The 20,331-nt window shown below is 40.6% G+C and overlaps 1 protein-coding gene across 4 annotated transcripts in view; it reads left to right on the plus strand.

Annotated features, from left to right (window-relative positions):
- GRTP1 (growth hormone regulated TBC protein 1) overlaps window positions 1-20,331 on the plus strand; it is a 40,247-nt gene that overhangs the window by 10,040 nt on the left and 9,876 nt on the right. For all 4 annotated transcript variants that reach the window (XR_008573930.1, XM_054801874.1, XM_054801887.1 and 1 more), the window contains 2 exons: window positions 6,628-6,752; window positions 9,896-9,992. Coding sequence is in view for 3 of the 4 variants with exons in the window: in XM_054801874.1 (XP_054657849.1) it covers window positions 6,628-6,752; window positions 9,896-9,992 (222 nt within the window). In the remaining variant the exon portion in view is untranslated. The remainder of the gene's footprint in view (window positions 1-6,627; window positions 6,753-9,895; window positions 9,993-20,331) is intronic.

Here is a 20,331-nt window from a genome sequence, read left to right on the forward strand (position 1 = left end):
ACAGGTTATATCATGAAATAAAAATATTTCTGTGGGGAAGGAAAAATAATGGAAGAAGATAAAGATCTACTTGTGAATTATGGAGAAAATAAAGTTTTGGAAGAGCTACTGCAGAAGAGAAAACTAACAAGGAGCAAGTGAGGGAAGGGATAAAGGAAAATGGATTGGAGGAAAAAAATAAAGAAGGCTTTGAAATCCAGAGTGATAGATTTCCCTTCAGAAAGGAAGAAACAAGGAGAACATAGGAGGGATGGAGGGAGCAAAGTACTTAAGGTGAATGAAAACTTTGTGTTTAATAAACTTAGTGCTCCTGTTGACTGTGCAAATTTTATAGTGGGCTTTAGCTGAGGACTGTTTCAGTGTGAATCATTGTCTGACATTCAGTTTGTTTCTGCTTGTGTTGTTTTCCCATCACTGTAGTTGGTTTTAACAGTACACTAAAGAAAGATGTGGAATCTTGCTGCTGTTCACTTTTCATGTCTTCAGTTTCCAAAATTTTCAGGCAGTTGTGCTGCATTTAGTCCTGCATCCAGCTATAAAGTAATAGCCCAGGATGATGCTGCATCTTAAAGAGAGCAGCAACCACACTTTCTTTTTTTTCAGGGAGAGAGGCAGGAGGACAAGGCCAACCAAAGACTGTATTTCAAATTAAGTTTAAAACATGTGTAAGAGCCAATGTGTTCTGTTTGTTTTACATGCCCGGAAGCTCCAAACAATTTTCGTGTATGTTTGGAACTTATTTTCAATATGAGAATGTCTTTAATGGGATATAATCAGGTTAAAAAGTGCAGGTAGACTGTGTAGAGAAATGGTCTAATATTTAAAAAAAAATCTGGTTAGTAATAGCAATAAAAGTCTTTCAGCTAAATAAATCTAAACTGTCATTTCACCATTCTTGCCCTTTAACTTGCTGATTCTTAACTGGTGAGCTGGCTTTATTGCTAATTTTGTTTTATATGACACTTGCTTTGAACTTTGAACATCCCTTTTTCTTTTCTTTTTTTTTTTTTTTTAAGAGAGAAATGTAAGAAAGAGCAGACATTGCTCTAAACATGAAAGTAAGAGCTTAAAGAATACAGGTCTCTAAATTTTGATGGAAATTTTCATGGCTTAGTTTACATACACATTTAGAAGGACGTGCCTTCCTACTGAGCTTTGTTGTTCATGCCCTATTATAGTAAAGTTTAGTAGGACAAATGATGTTGGCAGGATAAAATGTGGCTGTCCTCCTAATGCAAAGGCTATGTGCTAGTTGAGGTATCTGGAGTGCAAGTTGATGTAGCTTCCTTGCAGTAAGCCTCCCTTAGGCTGGGCCATTGAATTTCAGAGTAAGTATGTCTGTGTCTGCAAGTCCTCTTGTGTGCACATGCAGCTAATATCCATGTTTCCACTTTTCATTTCATGAGGAAGAGTTGTAGGTGGTGTGAAACCCAGGATCTGATATTTATCAGGCAGCCCCCTGAGGTTGTGCTACACCTCGTGACTGCTGACTGCGTGGATTGGATAATAGTTGTAGGGTCTTAGTTTAGTTTATGATGGGTTCAGAAAAGTAATTCAAACAATAGTTGTTGCCACTTCACTGGAGACAGTGAATATTTTACTATCAAAGCACTAACAGGCTTCTCTGAATGGAGTTAAACTATTAGTGAAGGTTGGGAATTTTCATGTGGGTTTAGGGCATTTAACCGTGGAAGAGCAAGGGGAGCAGCAGTGTCAGCTCTTCTCACTCTCTGTAAGAGAAGCCATATCAGGTCATATCCAAATGGCTTCCTCATCTGATCTTCTATCAGAACAGCTAAAGGAAGAACTGGAGGAGTAAAGTGTGTAGTGATACTTCCTCAGAATGTTTTTTCCTAGTCTCCAGTTATCTGTGGTTTGGGGAGTTCCTGAGTCGTATGCCGCGTGTTTGTAGTTAGTAACACTGGATGGGGAAAAAAATCACAAAAACCCTCTGGGTTCTCCTTTTTTATGTCCTTTACCTTGCTTGTGATTTTGCAGATTTGTGTTGTCTCACTCATAAGCATCTCCCTCCAAATTAAGCAGCTCTGATCCACCTTGTTTTATACTATGTATGGTAGCCATTTCATACATGTGATCTTCCTTGTTTCCATTCTCTTCTGCAATTTCTCCAATTCTGATATCACCTTTTGGAGATGAAGGGGGATGGAATTTTTGCAGGTCCCAGATGTATATCATGGCATTGTTATTTTGTAGGAAATCCTAACCCTGTTTTTTTGATTGCTGCAAGCTATTGAACTGTTACTTGGTGGTGCTGGTGGGGGGTATCAGGCTCAGTTTTTCTAGTTTTAGTTGATAGCAAACTTGACCTTAACTTAAAAAAACAAACCAAAAACCTCCAAACCTCCAAAACAATTTCTAGTTCCAGGTGTTGCAGGGAAAAGGTTGAAGATGAGTCTTAAAAATCCAGTTATAATGAATTTTATATACCCTTTAAGTATATTATTTTTACATTATTATGGTTGTAACTGATGACCTAACCACATTATTCTCGAGGTTTGCAGTGGAGTTTTTGAATGCTTGTAGTTGGCATTTGAGGTGAATTTTTGTTCTGCTCTTTACTAAGTAAAAAATAAAAAATTACCTGCCTGGAAGCTATTCAGAGCAGATGCAAGTTACATGTGTAGCAGTAGCAAAGAAGTGACTGCAAGTGGAATAGAGAATGTTAGCTATAAAAATACTTGTGTAATTTACTGGACATTGTGTCTGGAAGTGGGAAGCACCTGGATATGAAGGTAGCAACAGAAAGGATGGAGTAGCAAGGTTGCCTTGTAGGTGCCTGACTTTTGAAGTACCCTAAAACATGAAAAGCACGAGACTGGTACAAAAGCATTAGTTTTCTGGACTGCACATTTAAATCTATTTGCTCCAGAAATAGCATCAGCAATTGTGATTCCAGGTACCAAAATAGATGTCTGTTTTATAAACTGAGGCTAGCATGGCTTTCTGCCTGTATTTGTATTACTGAATGAGAGGTAGAAATACTGCAGAAACAAGCTAATAGCCTTCTCATGGTTGCTGCACAGAGATAAATCAACAGAAAAGGAAAGCTATTGTTTTTTGTTTCACAGTAGCATAACATGGCCACCTCACAGCACCGACACATCATCTAAAAAAAATAATATTGAGATTTAATCTGAATTTACTGCAAAGGAGTGGCTAGTCTTTTCTTTATGGCCTTCTTCCTGGTCCTGTGCTCCTATACCTAGTTTGGTTATAGCCAGCAGATCTGCACACAACCACCAGATGGTCTTTGTTTCGGAGTTTATCTAGCAGTATAAAGTTCTAATGTTCATTTCCCTGCTTGAAAACAATTCTGATGTAGTCCAGTTTGAGGAAAAAAACACTGAGGCTGTGTTCCTTTGGATGCTAATGTCTGTCAAGACTGAAGTAGGTTAATGGGTAGCAGGTCAGAGGGTGGGCTGCGTGGAGGGGGAGATGGTGTTTGGACATCCCCTCTGGGATAAGTGTAGTGAAGTGGGGGTAAGTGCTCGAGTCAAATGAACAGCTCTCACCCGCCCCTGCCGTTTGCCTCAAGTCACGTCTGGCAGTCATCTTGCAGTATGGTAAAACATATCAATTTGTGTGCACTTGGGGAGTGGGCTGACTTCCCTCACCTTACAGTCAGAGGAGCCTCAGAGCTGGAGGAAGAGGGAGAGCACGCGAATGGAGCAGAACGGGGAGGATGGAGAGGAAGCGGGACACCCTGCTCTTGGTGTGCTCAAGATAATAATCTGGCATAAGGAGTCCTGTGAGGCCATGCACCATATTTTTTATTAAGGGTGAAGACTTCTAGTTCTTGTATCATTTTTGTCTTGTTTTATAACCACCACCCCTGCCTCCAACTAAAATACTGTTACTAAATATCACAGAATCACAGAAGGGGAGGGGTTGGAAGGGACCTCTAGAGATCATTTAGTCCAACCCCCCTGCTAAAGAAGGATCACCCAGAGCAGGTTGCACAAGATCGCGTCTAGGCGGGTTTTGAATATCTCCGGGGAAAGAGACTCCACAACCTCTCTGGGCAGCCTGTTCCAGTGCTCGGTCATCCTCAGAGTAAAGAAGCTTTTCCTCATGTTGAGATGCAACTTCCTGTGTTCCAGTTTGTGCTTGTTGCCCCTTGTCCTGGGCACCACTGAGAAGAGGCTAGCCCCTCCCTCTAGCCATCCACCCTTTAGGTATTTATAAGTGTTGATCAGATCCCCTCTCAGTCTTCTCTTCTCCAGGCTAAACAGACCCAGAGCTCTCAGCCTTTCCTCATACGAGAGATGCTCCAGTCCCCTCAACACCTTTGTAGCCCTCCGCTGGACTCTCTCCAGTAGTTCCTTGTCTTTCTTGAACTGGGGAGCCCAGAACTGGACACAGGACTCCAGATGTGGCCTCGCCAGGGCAGAGCAGAGGGGGAGGATAACCTCCCTCGACCTGCTGGCCACGTTCTTCTGAATGCACCCCAGGATACCATTGGCCTTCTTGTCCGTGAGGGCACACTGCTGGCTCATGGAGAGCTTGCTGTCCACCAGGACTCCCAGGTCCTTCTCCGCAGCGTTGCTTCCCAGCGGGTCAACCCCTAACCTGCACTGGTGCTTGGGGTTATTCCTCCCTAGGTGCAGGACCCTACACTTGCCCTTCTTGGATTTCATATGATTCCTTTTTGCCCAACTCTCTAGCCTGCCCAGATCTTGCTGAATGGCAGTGCAGCCTTCCACTGTGTCGGCCACTCCTCCCAGTTTAGTGTCATCAGCAAACTTGCTGGGGGTACGCTCTGTCCCCTCATCCAGGTCATTGATGAATATGTTGAACAAGACCGGACCCAGCACTGATCCCTGGGGCACCCTGCCAGCTACAGGCCTCCAATTAGACTCTGCGCCGCTTAACCCTGAAAAGAAAAGTTTAAAATCCTTCATAAAATTAGGGAAGACTTCCCCCAGTCCTTGGGGGAAAAACATTCCCTGCAATTAGAAATCAAATCGGAGCTGATTCTTTCAACTGCAAGCCTTCCTCAGGTTGTGAAATTAAAGATGAGTTTAGTTTTAGCAGTGTCTGCTCTGTATGTGATGGACTTTTCCTACTCCCCCCTCATCTATATTCTAAATAGATGATGGGAGGGAAGAACCATAACTGAAATATCAGCATTACTCTTTTCTCTAACATCCAGCATATACTTTAATAAACAACAAATTCTAATTGTGCAAATGCTGTACTGCTCTTCCTACCAAGAAGAAACAAAACAAATTTTTTTATCCTTTAATTGTCTGGCTGTTGCTCAAGTCCTTTTAAAAATTGTCTTTTTCCTTGTGTTTTTCTTTTCAGTCACATGAGAGGTGAAGTGAAATATTTTCCTGCCCTCCCATTTCTGTAAATGATTTGTTCACTTTTTAAAAAGGAAGATTTAGTATGATAACTTTTTAATGCTTGTGTCGTCCATGACACTAATTGAGATTTTGAGGGGCTTTCTTCCTTTGGTTGCTTACAGCTCAACTTTGTGTCAAAGCTGTAACAGATTATGTCCTAAGAGATATCACTTCTTAAATCTGTACAGTAGTGCTGTTACTGATTTTTAATTTTTTTTAACTTTAACCCAGTTTTTTGTTAGTGTTAAATATAACCAAAACAACCATTCATATTTTATTAATAAGTCTTGGGTTTTGAAAATCTTTAAAGTTACTTTTGAATAGGATTTTTCTTCCCAGCTTCAACTTGTAAAAATCGCATGCACAAGTCTGGACTAGTGACCTTGGGTTCCCTCTTTACAGAATGCAGCAGGCCAAAAATTAACTCTGCCTGTTTCTTTCCAACAATTAAAGGGAGTTTTGGGTGACTAGCTCAAACTTGTGTGTCTAATTTTTAGACCTTTGTAAGGAGAGATGAGTCCTACTTTTCATGTTTGGTCTGGAAGAAGTGAATGTTTTGAAATGTCAGCAATTGCATAGTCCTTACTTGGTTTAGAATTGAGCTTGAAGCATGTGGGATGTGCTCTGCTGCTTGGATATTGAAAATCACTCTCCTTCTCAGTGATCTTGCACCAATGAAGAAACAACTTTTCTTACGGTCACATCATGGAGAAACTTAAAAAACTTAGCTCAATTTTAGTGGAAGTCACCAGCTGCAGGAATAGGACTTTTTTTTTGTTTGGGACTGTTTGGTAGAAGTTCATTGAATAAGTGAATTGAAAGTTCATTTGATTTTTTTTTATGAGAATAGGCTTTCCTAGAGCCACAGCTCACTTCGTTCCACTTGATTAGATAAATTTGGGGTGTGGTGTTTCTGTCAGTCTAAATGTCTGGTTTGCTTTCCTTTCAGCCTTTGCAGTCAGAGAGAATCCAGTCTGCAGGAGAATTTCTTTAGTCCTGCTTGAAATTGATTTCTGTACACCAATAGGATTAATCTTTCTAGTAATAGATTATAATAGATTATCCTTGAATGCAGATGGCCTTTTAGCAAAAATGGAGGTAAAGCTGTTTCCCAGCTTTAAATTCATCCACCAAAACTACAGTTTTAGTGAGCCATAATGAAGTTTCAGTTGTACTTCAGAAAAGCAGTAAAAGTTTGTTTGGATAGTGAAGGAGGGAACAGCTCTTAACTGTGGTCTTTTCTTCCCCTTTTGTCTAGACATGAACAGAACATTTCCAGATAATATAAAATTCCGCAAAACTGCTGATCCTTGTTTGCAGCATGCACTCTACAACGTACTGGTAGCATACGGGCATCATAATAAAGCAGTAGGATATTGTCAGGTATGTAATTACTTGTATTTAAACAATGCTGCATTTCACCAATGGCAATTGTTCTTGTCCATTTTAATGTGCGTTTTTAGAAGCAGATCCACAAACTTTCTGTTTTTAAAATGGCCTTGGGGAGGGAAAAAATGAATTGCTTCAGGCAAGTTCAAATGCTCTTGTGAGTTTCTCCATGGCCTTTTTTGTAGCTTGCTTGATCATGTTTGGATCCATTGGTTAGCTGCAAAATAAAGGTTTTATCACACATGGTTGTATCAAGATTAGTTGCTTTGGAGAGGAAGAGAAAGCGAGCTTGCCTTTCCCTCTTCCTCCCTCCTGCCATCTTTCCCAACACAGTCCTCAGTATGTACAAGGAATACTGAAATCCCAATTTCCTTTGTTTTCACTGTCACATTTTTCAAACTACAGGAAGATCAGTGCGCGATATCACATAGTTGGGTGGGTGGTAGCATTTATTTGGTGCCATCTCCCAGTATGGAGAGGCAAGTAGGAAGAAAATTTGTTTGAAATTCAACCTGATACTGCTTAGATAACAGCTCAAAAAAGCTCCTGTCCTCACTGCCAAGTACTGTAAAGTTTCCTGTGGGGCACAAAGAAGATAAAAGTTAACTCATAACAGCCAGGAACAAAGAGCCCATCATTAAGGATCATACAGAAGGAGAAACTGTCATGAGCAAAATGTGTTTTCAGTTCACTTAAGTCCTCCTCTCTCCTCTCTTTCCTCACCAAGGATACATGTGCTAACGTAGAGGGACTTAAACCTAGACTGAAGTCACTAAAACACATTCTTTTTGTGCATCCCAACCAGTTTTTCTACAGAAATTATTTGCAAAATGGGAGTAAAGGATGAATTACTTTTATTAATTTTCAGTACTATATTTATTAAAATAGAATGTTTAATATTTTGAGAATAACAGAAGGGGTAGAATTGTGAATACTCTCTTTTGCAAGTGTTAGGGTCATATATAGAGGTAGTTATACCCACAAACATGTACAACTTCTAAACCATGCTGGTTTCTACCCAAAATAGATGTCTCATTGTTACTAAAAAGTTTTGGTACACTAACTATTTAATCGATGGGCTGATGTTTTAATTTTAACTTGGCATTATGAACACTGGAGATGAAAGAAGACAACTTAAAAAGCCTTAGGTGATCCCTTTTCACCTTTGGTCTCCTAACAGAATGAATGTTATTTATTCTGTCTAAATAATTAGAACATAAACCAAAGGCCAGCATCTGCTTTCCAAGGCATGTCATAAATCAAGCAAAGTTTCAGGAAATCACCTTTTCTGCTAGAGAAACAGCAGACTTCATCAAGATAGATATAGCGATACCCACTGGGTGATAGGAGAGATCTTGTAAACACTAGAAAATTCAGAGTGAAAAATGGAATTTTAAAAGTGTTTTGCAGAGCTTTTACTGACTGAAGGCTCTTCAGGGGATGTTTACATAATGATGGTGCATTTGTGGTACTTACTGCCATGTGAGTCTCCCACCTTGGGAGTACGTTAGGCTTTGCATCGCCATGCTGTGACAGTGGTACAGCATTGCCTGCCCTCGTATGACCAGGGAAATTCAGTGTCCCGTGAGCATATGCTCCAGAGCAGCTTTTTGTGCATGTTATGTTAAATGCCAAACAGTTGTTTGTCACTGCAGATGCAATTAGTAAGCTAACTGTCAGCATGGAAACAAATAGTTGCCTTCCCAACTAGAAGGCCAAGTACCATGTAAGGCCATGCAAGGTCCATCCAAGCCATTTGTGTAACAACTGCTGTAGTGACTCAAAGCTTGAAAATGAAACGCTGGTTTGTCCTATATTTCCATGTTCTGGGAGTGTTGCGAGGCCTTCTAAGATGGGACAGGTGAGTCAAATCTGTTGAATGCAAGAAATGAGATCTCCTGCAGCACTGCAGGATACCCAGAGTGGTGCTGCCTGTGGCAATAGACGTGCTGGAGAAGTCCAGCTCAGAGGGAGAGAACAGGGAGAAGGCCAGAGAAAGAGATGAAACTGAAGAAGGCAATGTAACCAACACCAGCCTTCATAGCATGTAAATATTTAAAGATAATTTTCTGCTAGTCTAGGAAGACTTTGGGGGGGGGGGCGTTGCACCTCAGAGGTAACTTTTGTTTCTTGTAGCACTGATGTGCTGTGTTATTACAGTTGTCAGCTTGTTTCCAATGGAAAAGACATACTTAAAATGCTTCAGAAAGTGGACTACGGTGCATGTAAATCAGTAATATTGGCATAGCTTAGCAGTGTTATTGAGGATACAAGAAAAAAGTGCCTGAGACAGAGGCAGTGTGTTTACAGGAATACCAGTTTGTGACCCATGTGTTCTGTATGTCACTTCTCCAGTCAGAGACCATCAGTAACAGTTAGAAAAATTGCACAGGTGGAATTTGGTCAGTCATGACTTGACTACTTTTCACAAATTTTCTGGTAGCTCTTTCAATCCCCCCCACCCCCTGGTGTTTATCTTCTGTTTACACGTTGAAGGGCAGGAGCTATAGTGGCCAGTCATTGACAAGCACGTGGAGTACTAGAGGTATTATGGAAGCAAATGATTTGTACGTAGTCATTTGATGAGTTAAGCAGCAACAGCTTGTAAAAGTGCTGGAGCTGCAACTTTTTACTAAAGAGTGTTTGGGTTAGGTATTCTCCTTCTGCAGCTGCACCTGTAGTCTACCTGCAGCTGTGTTGTGTTTGTACTGCACATCTAAGGCAGCTGTGGTTTGGTAGTCTGGTCAAAGCAGTCTTCAGTTACATTGGGACAGGGCTTTGGGATAAAAAAAAAAAAAAGAAAATTGAAGGTAAATTATAGACTCCTAATCTTTTTCTTCTAATTTTCCTCTCCTTGATCTTAGTTAATAATTCTTGTTAGCTATCATCTTGCAGGTTTAACAGCTTACTCCTAATCTTTTTCTTCTAATTTTCCTCTCCTTGATCTTTGTTAATAATTCTTCTTAGCTGTCGTCATGCAGGTTTAACAGCTTACTCAACCGGTGGCTTGCATTACTAGTTTTTACTTAATATGTCCACTTTGTAGAACTGTAGTAATTTAGCCCTTAATCAAAAGAAATAAACTAGAAACTCTTAAGATAAGTGTATGCATCTTAAAACACTTCTCTCTATTTCAGGGCATGAACTTCATAGCTGGATACCTGATTCTTATTACAAAGAATGAAGAGGAGTCTTTCTGGTTGCTAGATGCTCTTATTGGAAGAATATTGCCTGGTATGCTAAAAACATGTATAGTTGTATTCATATATTGGAGCTTGGCTTTTATTTTATCTTTGGATTCCTCTCCATTTCTAGAGGTTTTAGATGTTAAAATGGACTTGCACATACTAGAGACTTTCTAGGGTCCTGGAAACACAGGACAAAGATAGAGCACACAGGCAAAACTTGTCTGGTTTATAGTCAGATTTTAGTCTTGATGTGGTGGTTTATGTGTATGTTAATCTGCAGTCTTACTTCCCACTCCCTACTTAGACCTGTTAGGTAGATGTGTTCTTATATCAGTACGGTGCTGGGGAACAGGACTTATGAAGGTGTCTGGAATTTGGCAGTTCTGGTTGCAGGAATATGATGAGAGTTATAGATGAAGCCGCGATCGCAAAGCGAAGACAGGAGATGTGTGCACAGTTTGAGCACTGAGCTTAAGGTAGGAATTCCTAGTGCCTTGGCAAGAGGCAGCATGAGCTTTCTTCAGAGGTATTTGGCAAGGTGGTTGTAGTTTCTTCTAGACGTGGTAGTTTCTGCTGTCCCCCTCTTCTGAGCGGGGATACCTTGGGGACTTCATGTGTCGTGATTTTGCAACAAAGCAAACAAATGCCAAAATCCCTGTCTGTGTCTGTATGGGAAGTTCTCGTCAGAGTTCTGTTATAATCAATGGTGATCTAGCTAGGCTGGTCAAAAGGGTCTAGAGCGAAATTCTGCACACCCTAAGCTATAGACAATATCTACATCTGGTGAGTTCAGTAGCTCTCCAGGTTCCCTTGCCTGGATCTGTGGGTTTGCAGGAGGTGTTTACACAATGAATTTTGCGCCATGTATAAGCTGAATCTCACTGCATGTGTGAAGGAGTTTAAAACCAGAAGCAGGTGTCAGGCACAGCTATGCTTTATACTCCTATGAAGTACAATTGGGAATGTTCTTTCTTGCGATTTAATTATAGAGGAAGAATGGTTTCACTGTGAATTCCCATTAGTATTGCACAGGACTGACTACAGCTACACCCTTAATGTAAAGCCATATTCCATAAAAATGGAAGACTATTTTTTCTATAAGGAGGCTTTGAAATTCCCTGTTGGACCAGTTTTGCTTTTGAACAGATCTTTATCCCAAATGGTTGGAGGCTGAATTCAATATTACAGTGCCAAATAAGTGCTGGTCAAGGACATCAAAGTTGATACTTTCATTTGTTTCAATTTTTTGTTTGTTTGTTTAATCTTAAACAAGAACAGAAAAGTATATAATTTTTGGTTCCTTTTTGAACAGAGGGGAAGGACTTTGAGAAAGAAGGAAAAAGGTTGAGGAAGTCTTTTAATGCTTTTGAGTGACTGTAAGAAATTTTCTTTTATGCTGAATACACCGTGTAGGAACCCAGGTTTTCCTTGCATATGAGCAGAGTGGTTGGACTTTGTTTGCAGATTGAAAGAACCAGGCAGGGAGTGCTATGACTTGTTGAATCAATCTGCAAATATTTGAGGTTTTGCAGCCTGAAGTTTACTTTTAAGCTATAAAAATAGTCTAAAGAAATCAACTGTCTGTTGCTTTTGTTCAGCCTTGAGAGCTATAAGCTGCGCAAACAGGTAGGAGACTTGAGGGCTGCTGTCTGCCACGTGGCCTGCCACTGGGTGACATGGCTGGATGTCTTTCCATTGACATCACTGTGTGAGAGAGAAGGCCCTCAGTAAAAGGCAAAGTTTCATTGAAAAGTGATGTGTGGCAACTTTTGCTGTTAATCTTTTTGACAGTCTTATATGTTTTTATTTGGGGCAAGGGAGTAGATTCAGAATTTTTATTCATTGTTTTTGGTAGGGAACGTACTTCACTTTGTCATAAACCCCTTAGTTGTTCTTGCATATCCTTCCTCTACACCTTGCTGATACGTAAATGACTTAAGTTGCTCTTATTTATCCCTCTTAGTTGTTGAATTTATCTTACTCCAGTAGCATTGGTGATGAGAAGAAACTCATAACATGAAAGGCAATTACTGTGTATAAAGGAGATGTACATTTACTTAAGGTATATTTATAGATTAATGTTTACTACCCTGTAACAAGAGTCTTGTTACGGACTTTGGCCTGGGTTCAGCACATCCAATACAAGCATACCTCTGAGGTGCTGAAGTTAGAAACATGCATGCTTACATTTCTTTGATAGTCAGTGGGGAAGGGGATATCTGATCAGAATTGCTGATCTGAGTGTGCCTCTTTCCCCTCCACAGTCAGTTTTACAAGAGCTTGAGGTGTTCCTTCCAGCTTGGGTGCCTCAACAAGAGCCCAAGTTAGGTAGTATGAATCTTTTCTGTAGTAAAAATATTTATATTGAGTAATACAAAGCTTTATTTCAGAAAACTTGTTGCCAATGCTATATTTTTCCAAAAAAATTTCTTTATTTTTTTCCCTTTTATTCCCAGTACCCTCCTATACTATGCTTGAATTGTACATTTGTAAAATTCAAAGCATGACTGATAAAATAATTGGCATAATTTCAGCGAAATATTTTGTGTGTATATGTGAGAGAGAATCAGACAGGCAGACAGTATCCATAAAGAAACTTGCATAGGTAAGTAAGTACTGCCCTTCTGTTAACAGTGCAAGGTACAGCACATTTTGGTTTAAAGTCCTGTAATTATTTGTTGGGGAAGCAGAGAAACATTCTCCAGACTTTCAGAAGGAAAAGCAATCATTTTTTGTTGGATCCCAACAGTTTGATTAGCCAACATTTTTCCTTTAGTTTTCTTGCTGATGCTCTTTTCTCAATCTGTTTGCATTATAATCTACATGTTTTCCCCTTTCATTGCAACAAATATGCCTCCAGGTCATGTCCTCGAGTGTGTCATGTCACTGCCAGTTAAATTGGTGGTGATTTATGACAATACAGAAATCCCTTCTCTGCCCTCTGCAGTGTCCCTGTGAAAGCTTCCTCCCCCCTGCCCACACACACTTAATTAGATTAAACAGTTGCTCTGGTACCGTGGTGTTGACAGCATTTTTTTGGTCAGCAGATGAACCAAGCCAGCCACAGATCAATGTCATTGATTGAAAAATGCAGAATGTGATAGATGGGAGCATTAGTGGCAGCTTTCAGGGGAAGTGACAGAGAAAGGCTTGCTAAGCTATGGCTCACCTCCCCACTTGTTTTTTAGGTCTGGGTGGAGGTATGTACCATAGGATATGATGGTGTGACTGCTCCACCCACTGACAGGAGGGGGACAGCTTGGGAATGGGACCCCATCAGTAGACGTTTTCTGCCTGAATTGTTCCGTTACACCCAAACAGAGTTAGCACAGCTGGAAGAGAGCGCCAGCAAAAATTACCATTTGGTTTGTTGGTCCGGGGAGCGGTGTGCGTGCTGTTCATCTGGCTGAACCTAGCACTGCTGGGTACAGCTGGGTGAGGCCAGAAGGGTCCTGCTTCTGCTGAAGGCAAGCCCGTAGTCTACTGACTGTTGCGTCTGTCAGCTGCTCAACCAGGGATTGGGAGGGGTTAGGGGCATGTCTCATTTAAACACAGCAAGGGGAAAGAGAATTATTTGTTTAACTGAAGTCTTGGGTGTTACAAATATCTTTTATTCCCAGGTTCATTCAAAACAGATGGCTGGAGCAGACAGTATTGCCCACAAGAAGCAGTATGGATTCAATTCAAACTCAGAGTGGATGTGTCTGCAATTTCTATTCAGCATAGCTCTAGTGTTTCTGTTCTGTTCATAGCTCTGGTTCTTGTTGGGAAATTTTTTTGTTCTGTTAAAGAAATATTGGAAAGGTTGCTTTAGAAAGTATTAGGTAGGTGGGAACTTTTAACTGTGGTACTTTGGTATGTAATTTAAGAAGCATAATTGTCATGTTTACGTATTTGTGGTTAAATGGTGAGTTTAAGAGAAGAAAAAAAGCAACAATTTGAACTCGGTTTAGCATGACAATTATGCTTATATATAGCAGAACAATTTTAATTTTTTTTTCCACTTCAGTGGTTTTCAGTCTGAAAGCAGCAGTGTTTATCAAGCTATATTCTAATTAGTCTACTGGGCTATTATACTGGAGTTATTTAGTCTTACTGTGTGGTGGGTTGACCCTGGCTGGGGGCCAGGTGCCCACCAGAGCTGCTCTGTCACTCCCCTCCTTCACTAGACAGGGGAGAAAAAGTACAACAAAAAGCTTATGGGTCGAGATAAGGACAGGGAGAGATCACTCACTAATTATCGTCACGAGCAAAACAGACTGAACTGAGAGAGGGAATTCATCTAATTTATTACCAAGCAAAACAGAGTAGAGGAATGAGAAATAAAATCAACTCTTAAAACACCTCCCCCCACCCCTCCCATCTTCCCGGGCTCAACTTCACTCCCAGCTTCAACCTCCGCCCCCTCAGTGGCACAGGGGGACGGGGAATGGGGGTTACGGTCAGTTCATCACACGGTGTTTCTGCCGCTTCTTCATCCTCAGGGGGAGGACTCCTCTCATCGTTCCCCTGCTCCAGCATGGAGTCCCTCTCATGGGAGACAGCTCTTCATGAACTTCTCCAACGTGAGTCTCTCCCACAGGGTGCAGACCTTCAGGAGCAGACTGCTCCAGCGTGGGGTCCCCCACGGGGTCACAAGTCCTGCCAGCAAACCTGCTCCAGCGTGGGCTCCTCTCTCCATGGGTCCACAGGTCCTGCCAGGAGCCTGCTCCAGCGTGGGCTTCCCACAGGGTCACAGCCTCCTTCAGGTGCCTCCACCTGCTCTGGCATGGGGTCCTCCACAGGCTGCAGGTGGAATCTCTACACCCCCTCATCCTTCCTCCATGGGCTGCAGGGGGACAGCCTGCCTCACCATGGTCTTCACCATGGGCTGCAGGGGGATCTCTGCTCCAGCGCCTGGAGCACCTCCTGCCCCTCCTTCTGCAGTGACCTGGGTGTCTGCAGTTTCTTACATCTTCTCACTTCTCTCTCCAGCTGCAAAAGCTCTCTCTCTAACTGTTTTTTTTTTTTCCTTCTTAAATATGTTATCACAGAGGTTCTGATGGGCTTGGCCTTGGCCAGCGGTGGGTCTGTCTTGGAGCTGGCTGGCACTGGCTCTGTTAGACACAGGGGAAGCTTCTAGCAGCTTCTCACAGAAGCCACCCCTGTAGACTTCCCCCACCCCCTGCTACCAAAACCTTGCCACACAAACCCAACACAACTGAAAACCATTTGTAGAATGACTCCTCCAATGGTTGGGACGCCTTATGATTTCTGCACTAGCCTGTCATGGCCAAGTTTATATCCTTTTATTCTTGTGCCAGTGCTGACTTTTGAGGGTAAAAAAAACCCCAAACCTCTGTCTTCTGCTTACCTTCCATGTATTTGTAGGCTACAGTCAATTCATTTTACAGTTCTTTTGTATTACTAAGCTGCTTCAGTCAAACTCTTCTCTTGCATGAAACTCTTCTCTGTTCCCTTTTTAGCCTAATAATTTTTTTATGTGCTTGTTCCAGTTTGAATTGATTTATTTTTTATTTTTATTTTCTTTAAACTTGATCACAATGGTACCCTTTTTTCAATGGGAAACTTGCTAGTGCCTTGTGCAGTGGCATTATTTCCTCTCTCTTCACAACTCAGTGTTTTATTTGAGAGAAACTGTAGGATCTCCCTTGCCTTTTTTTCCTTCTGGCACTCTGGTTTTGATTTGTGATCTCAGTAATAATGCATGTGCTATTGCTCCTCTCTCGTTGTCAACAGATGTTTTTTTCCACAGCTTATAAGATTTCAGAATACCTCTTTGCTGAACTTTATTTGCACATATTTGTCCTTGTTATTTTAAATATCATCATGTCTCTCTTACTCCAATCTCTTCACTATGTTACTTTGCTGTGCCTTGTGTATTGACATGGGACAGTATCTCTCGCTTTGTTAACAAAAACCATCTTTTTCTTTTTCTCCAGTGTTTTTAATATAAATCTTACATTAGGTGTAGCCTACGAGCATTCTTCAAGGATCAATCTAAGAATCTTCCTTCAGCCTGGTACTTTTTAGCCTTTTGGTTTTTATAATTTTTTTACCCACATGTACTGCCTGGTTGTTTATCAATAATTAAAAATAAGAACACAGTTTTGAATGATGAAATAGTCACACAAGTATTAGGCTACACTGAACTAACCGGCATTATCTGCAAGGACACAATGCAAGATACCACTTTGCTGGGTAGCTTAGCCACTGCCAGTTAAGGCAGCCAGTTAAGGCAGATGTCTGCTTGTTGAGATAACAGATAATCTAACACGTTCCTAAGGTTCTCAGTTCTATCAGCCATAGACTTGCAGGTACTGTTGCCTAAGAGATGAGGCATAGTAAGACACATGAATATTTGAACTGAATAATAACATAGTTAAGTATCAAATACTTGTATATCTTTCGTTGGGTGATTCATGTTATAACATTCTTTAAAGTCCTGTCATAGACTTCGAGGTTTGAAGGGAAGGGCCACTTGAGAAATGCAGAATGCTGTACTACCTTTACAGTATTTCTATTTAGACTGCTTGCTTTTAGTTGTGGTTAAGCATGTATTTATTTCATTCTTGTTTCTGAATTTATTTTAATACAATGATTGGGTATTGCCAGGGAACCTCTGAATGCAGAACTGGCTAGGCAGCTGGGTCTTAAAAGCCCTGCTTCTCCAAAAGGAAGTGGAACTTGGTTTCACATGAAGCATTTTATTCAGCTGTGCAGATAAAAGACACTTGCTAGAACTGAATAGTAGTAATGTTGAGCTGAATTTGCAGCCTGTGAAGGAGACTGTTGTGATGAAAAGCATGTTCTTTCACAGAGAAGACTTGAGCGCCACAGTCATGTGCCTTCGGTGTGGAAAGCTCCTTCAAGGTTATGCATAACATGCATGAGCTCATGTTTGCAAAGTAGTTTTTGATAACCAAGCTTTTTTATAGCACCATCAACCCAGAATGTTTCAGCAGATCAATCAGTTCTGGGCTGTTTGCCTATCTTCCTCCTCTGGCAGCAACCAGCTGCAGGGCTGTAAGCTGGCAGACTTCTTGCTCATCCTTAGAGAGTTCCTCTGTGATTGCATGTGAAGTCATAGCAGTGCACACCTCTGAAGTATGACATCACGTCTACCACTAAGAGAGAGGAGTATTTGACTGGTAGGCTGAATAATTAGTTTTTAAATACGGGATTCTGCCATGTTTTACTGCTAACCAGCAGCCATGATGAAAGCATTCTCTGAATATTAGAGGTCAGTCATATTTACCTAGGAATTAAGCATGCAGTGTCCTGTTAAGCTGCAGGTGGAATGTAGGAGTCATCAGGTGCCTGTATTTAGAAACCGTGATAAGCCTGAAATGTTTATTACTTACAAATTTGAACTGCTGGGGATTTGGGAGACTCAAGCAAGGAGGAAATGAGTAACTGATGTTTGTCTTCTTTAAAATGATATATATTTATACTTTGAGAATAATTTATTTCCTGTATGTATTGTATGCCACCTCTCCCTGCTCCCCCCCTGCTCCCCCCCAAACCTCATCAATAAGAGAACAATCTCAATGTTTGCTAGATGTCCTTTAGGTAGCTGGGTAGAAATCTCACAGTTTTGTCTAAAACAGAAGTTTCCTGTATATGACAAGAATATACACGTTGTCAGTCTTTTATGAGGAAACATGCTAAGTTTCAGCTATGAAGCAAAAGAACCCATAGTGTTTAAAAATGCTGAAGAATATTGTATTCCTTGATATGGTTGTATTTACACTGGAAGCATGACCTAAATGCCTTATTCCACCCAAAAAAGTCAAGTATGCGTCTTTCCTTCTGGCAAGCAAGCCTTGTATTAATACAATTTCATTATGTTGGACTTGAGGTATCTTCAGTGGGCCTTCTGTGGTGGTACTCTAGATGGGACTGCAGCCTTCGCTTATCTGTGCAGGCAGTGGTATTTGCCTGTTTATCTCCCCAGTAAATCAGTTTCGTTCCTTTCAAAAGCCACCAGCAAAATAAACTTTTCAAATGAAATCTTAGTTCAGTTAGGACTGATCAAAGGTAGACTTCCCTGGCTGCGTACAAAGGAGGAGGGTAGGTAGAGTGATAGAAACACAGAAGTGTGGGTTTGGGGGAAGAGGTCCTCTTTTTTTTTTTTTTTTTTTTTAATGTGTAAAAACCAGTTAGTGGCCAAGCCTTAGCATGCAGTAAAAGGCTTACTTAGTTTGTGCTGTATATTTTATAGGAATAGCCACGTTGAAGGGATGTTTTATTTTTTCTAGTTTTAGCTAATGGCTCTGGTTGTGAAAGCACTAATGTGCATGTGAGGTATTGAAACTATAGTTTTGACAGAGCTATCCCCATGTTAAAGGCATTGTGCTTTTTTAACTGCGGAATTAGAAGCTGCAGAGGCGCAAAGCCAAAGCGAGTAGCTTATTTCCTTCCTCATAGCATATATTATTGGGGTTTTTGACCTTCTAATGGTCAGCCAGGGCTCTGCATGTTCAATTACAATTCTAATAAAGCAGCCTTTCTGAATGTGTCACTTTGAGAGCAAGAAGAATAATGTAATTGCTGACAAATGTATAATGGGGTTGTAGGTCAAATGCTCAATGCAGATCCTAATATACAGTTTTGTATTTAACTTGTAAATCCCCATAAGATGTATTCATATGCCTGAAGTAATCCATATGTTAAATACCAAGACTCATAAAACTGGAAATGTAACTGGGTTTGCTGTACAAGCAAAAGCCAGCTGAGGAAGCAGTAGTATTTCCTCCCATTCCCTGTGCAGCAGACTCGTTTGGCTAGAGCTTATCTTTGTGAAAGGTCCCAAACTTGGTCTGAAAGAAGGACCCTGCTACCACTCCTAGTAGTGTATTCAAACTATAAATCACTCTTATTAAAAATGTTTGCTATACTTTTTATTGGAATTTGCCTTGTCCTAACTTGTAGCTATTGCTTCCTTTTAAGACTTTCTCATACTATATTGAAAAGCCCATAATGCCTAGGGTATTTCCTCTATGAAGTGGTGAAGTTTGCCTTTCGTTTTTCTTACATAAATTCTACAAATAGAGAAGGTCCTTACAGAGCTCAATTTTTTTAAGTAGTGTTTATAACCTCTTCTTTCATGTCCTTTCCAGTTTTTTCAACTTCTTGCCTTAAATGTGAATATCAGAGCTGGATGCAGTTTTCTAACCTCAGTTTTGCAAATGTCATATATGGAGATGACGTGCTCTCTCCTTCAGTAGTCAATATATCCAAGGATTACTTTGACTTTTCCTGAGCTAAGACGTGCTTACTCTGGATTTGTTTTATTTGCAACTTAAGATACTGCAAAATTGTTTATTTTAAATTGTTCAACTGTATTGTCAAGGGTTTTTTTTTTAATATGGCATAGTATGAAGAAGCACTGACAGCAGGCTTTGATATTCTTTCAGAATATAGCATAATGCATATATACAGCATAGGTGGCTACATAAAGAATGTGTTTGTGGAAGCAGATGTGCTTTGGGAGTAAATGAAATTATATGAAGAAAAGCATGTGCAGTGCACAGCAGTAACTTTTGTCTACGTAAATGTACAAGAAGTGACTCTGTTTAGTTTCAGAGAGATGCTTGGGAAATACAGCCTTGGTGGTTTCACGTGTTTTATATTCAGAAGACTTGAATGCTGTACTAAGCTTTCAATTTGTGGCTAGTGGAGAAGTCTCATTTGTTCCTCTTATAGTTTTAAAACCTGTTGCTTCAAGATTAAAATTAATTCTCGTTAGCTTCTTCAAGCTTGAAGTAAGAGGCTTGTGGCTTTCATTCCCCTTCTCTTCAGACTGAAGGGTTGGATTGGTTTCCCTCTCCAAATATCCAGCTAGAGCTGTATGTGTCTGTCCAGCTTGCTATTGTAAGCTTCCTGCTTCTGTCCCAGTCTTTGAAGTAATGTGCTCAGTAGTTCCCATGGCGTGACTGTAGCATTCTTGTAAAGATCTGAAGAAAATGTAATGTTGGGGTTCTCCTTAAGAGTGAGAGAATATAAATGCTTTGTTTTGTGCTGAGGTGTTAAGAATAATCTTGTCAGTGTGGTGAACTGATAAAATAGCTATTCTTCCTAATCTCATAGAGGAATTAAAAAAAGCAACAGATCCAGGAATCCTTATTCAGCTGAAGTCATCAGCCATTAAAATTCACTGTACAATTGTAAACTCACTTCAACAACAAAGTTTGTTTCCTCTACAGGCATGATAAGCAGTTGTAGTAATCTTCAATGCTTGTTTGTGAATTTCCTCTCCATTTGAGGAAATTGGTGTTTAAGTTTGTCAAAGTGTTTTGTGAATTAAAAACCTCGGCCCTTGAGACCATCATCAACCCAGTAACCTGCAGCCTTCTCCAAAGCATACAACTCTGTAGAGGGGT

Source organism: Grus americana, chromosome 1 (genome assembly GCF_028858705.1).
Source record: "Grus americana isolate bGruAme1 chromosome 1, bGruAme1.mat, whole genome shotgun sequence".
NCBI lineage: Eukaryota > Metazoa > Chordata > Aves > Gruiformes > Gruidae > Grus > Grus americana.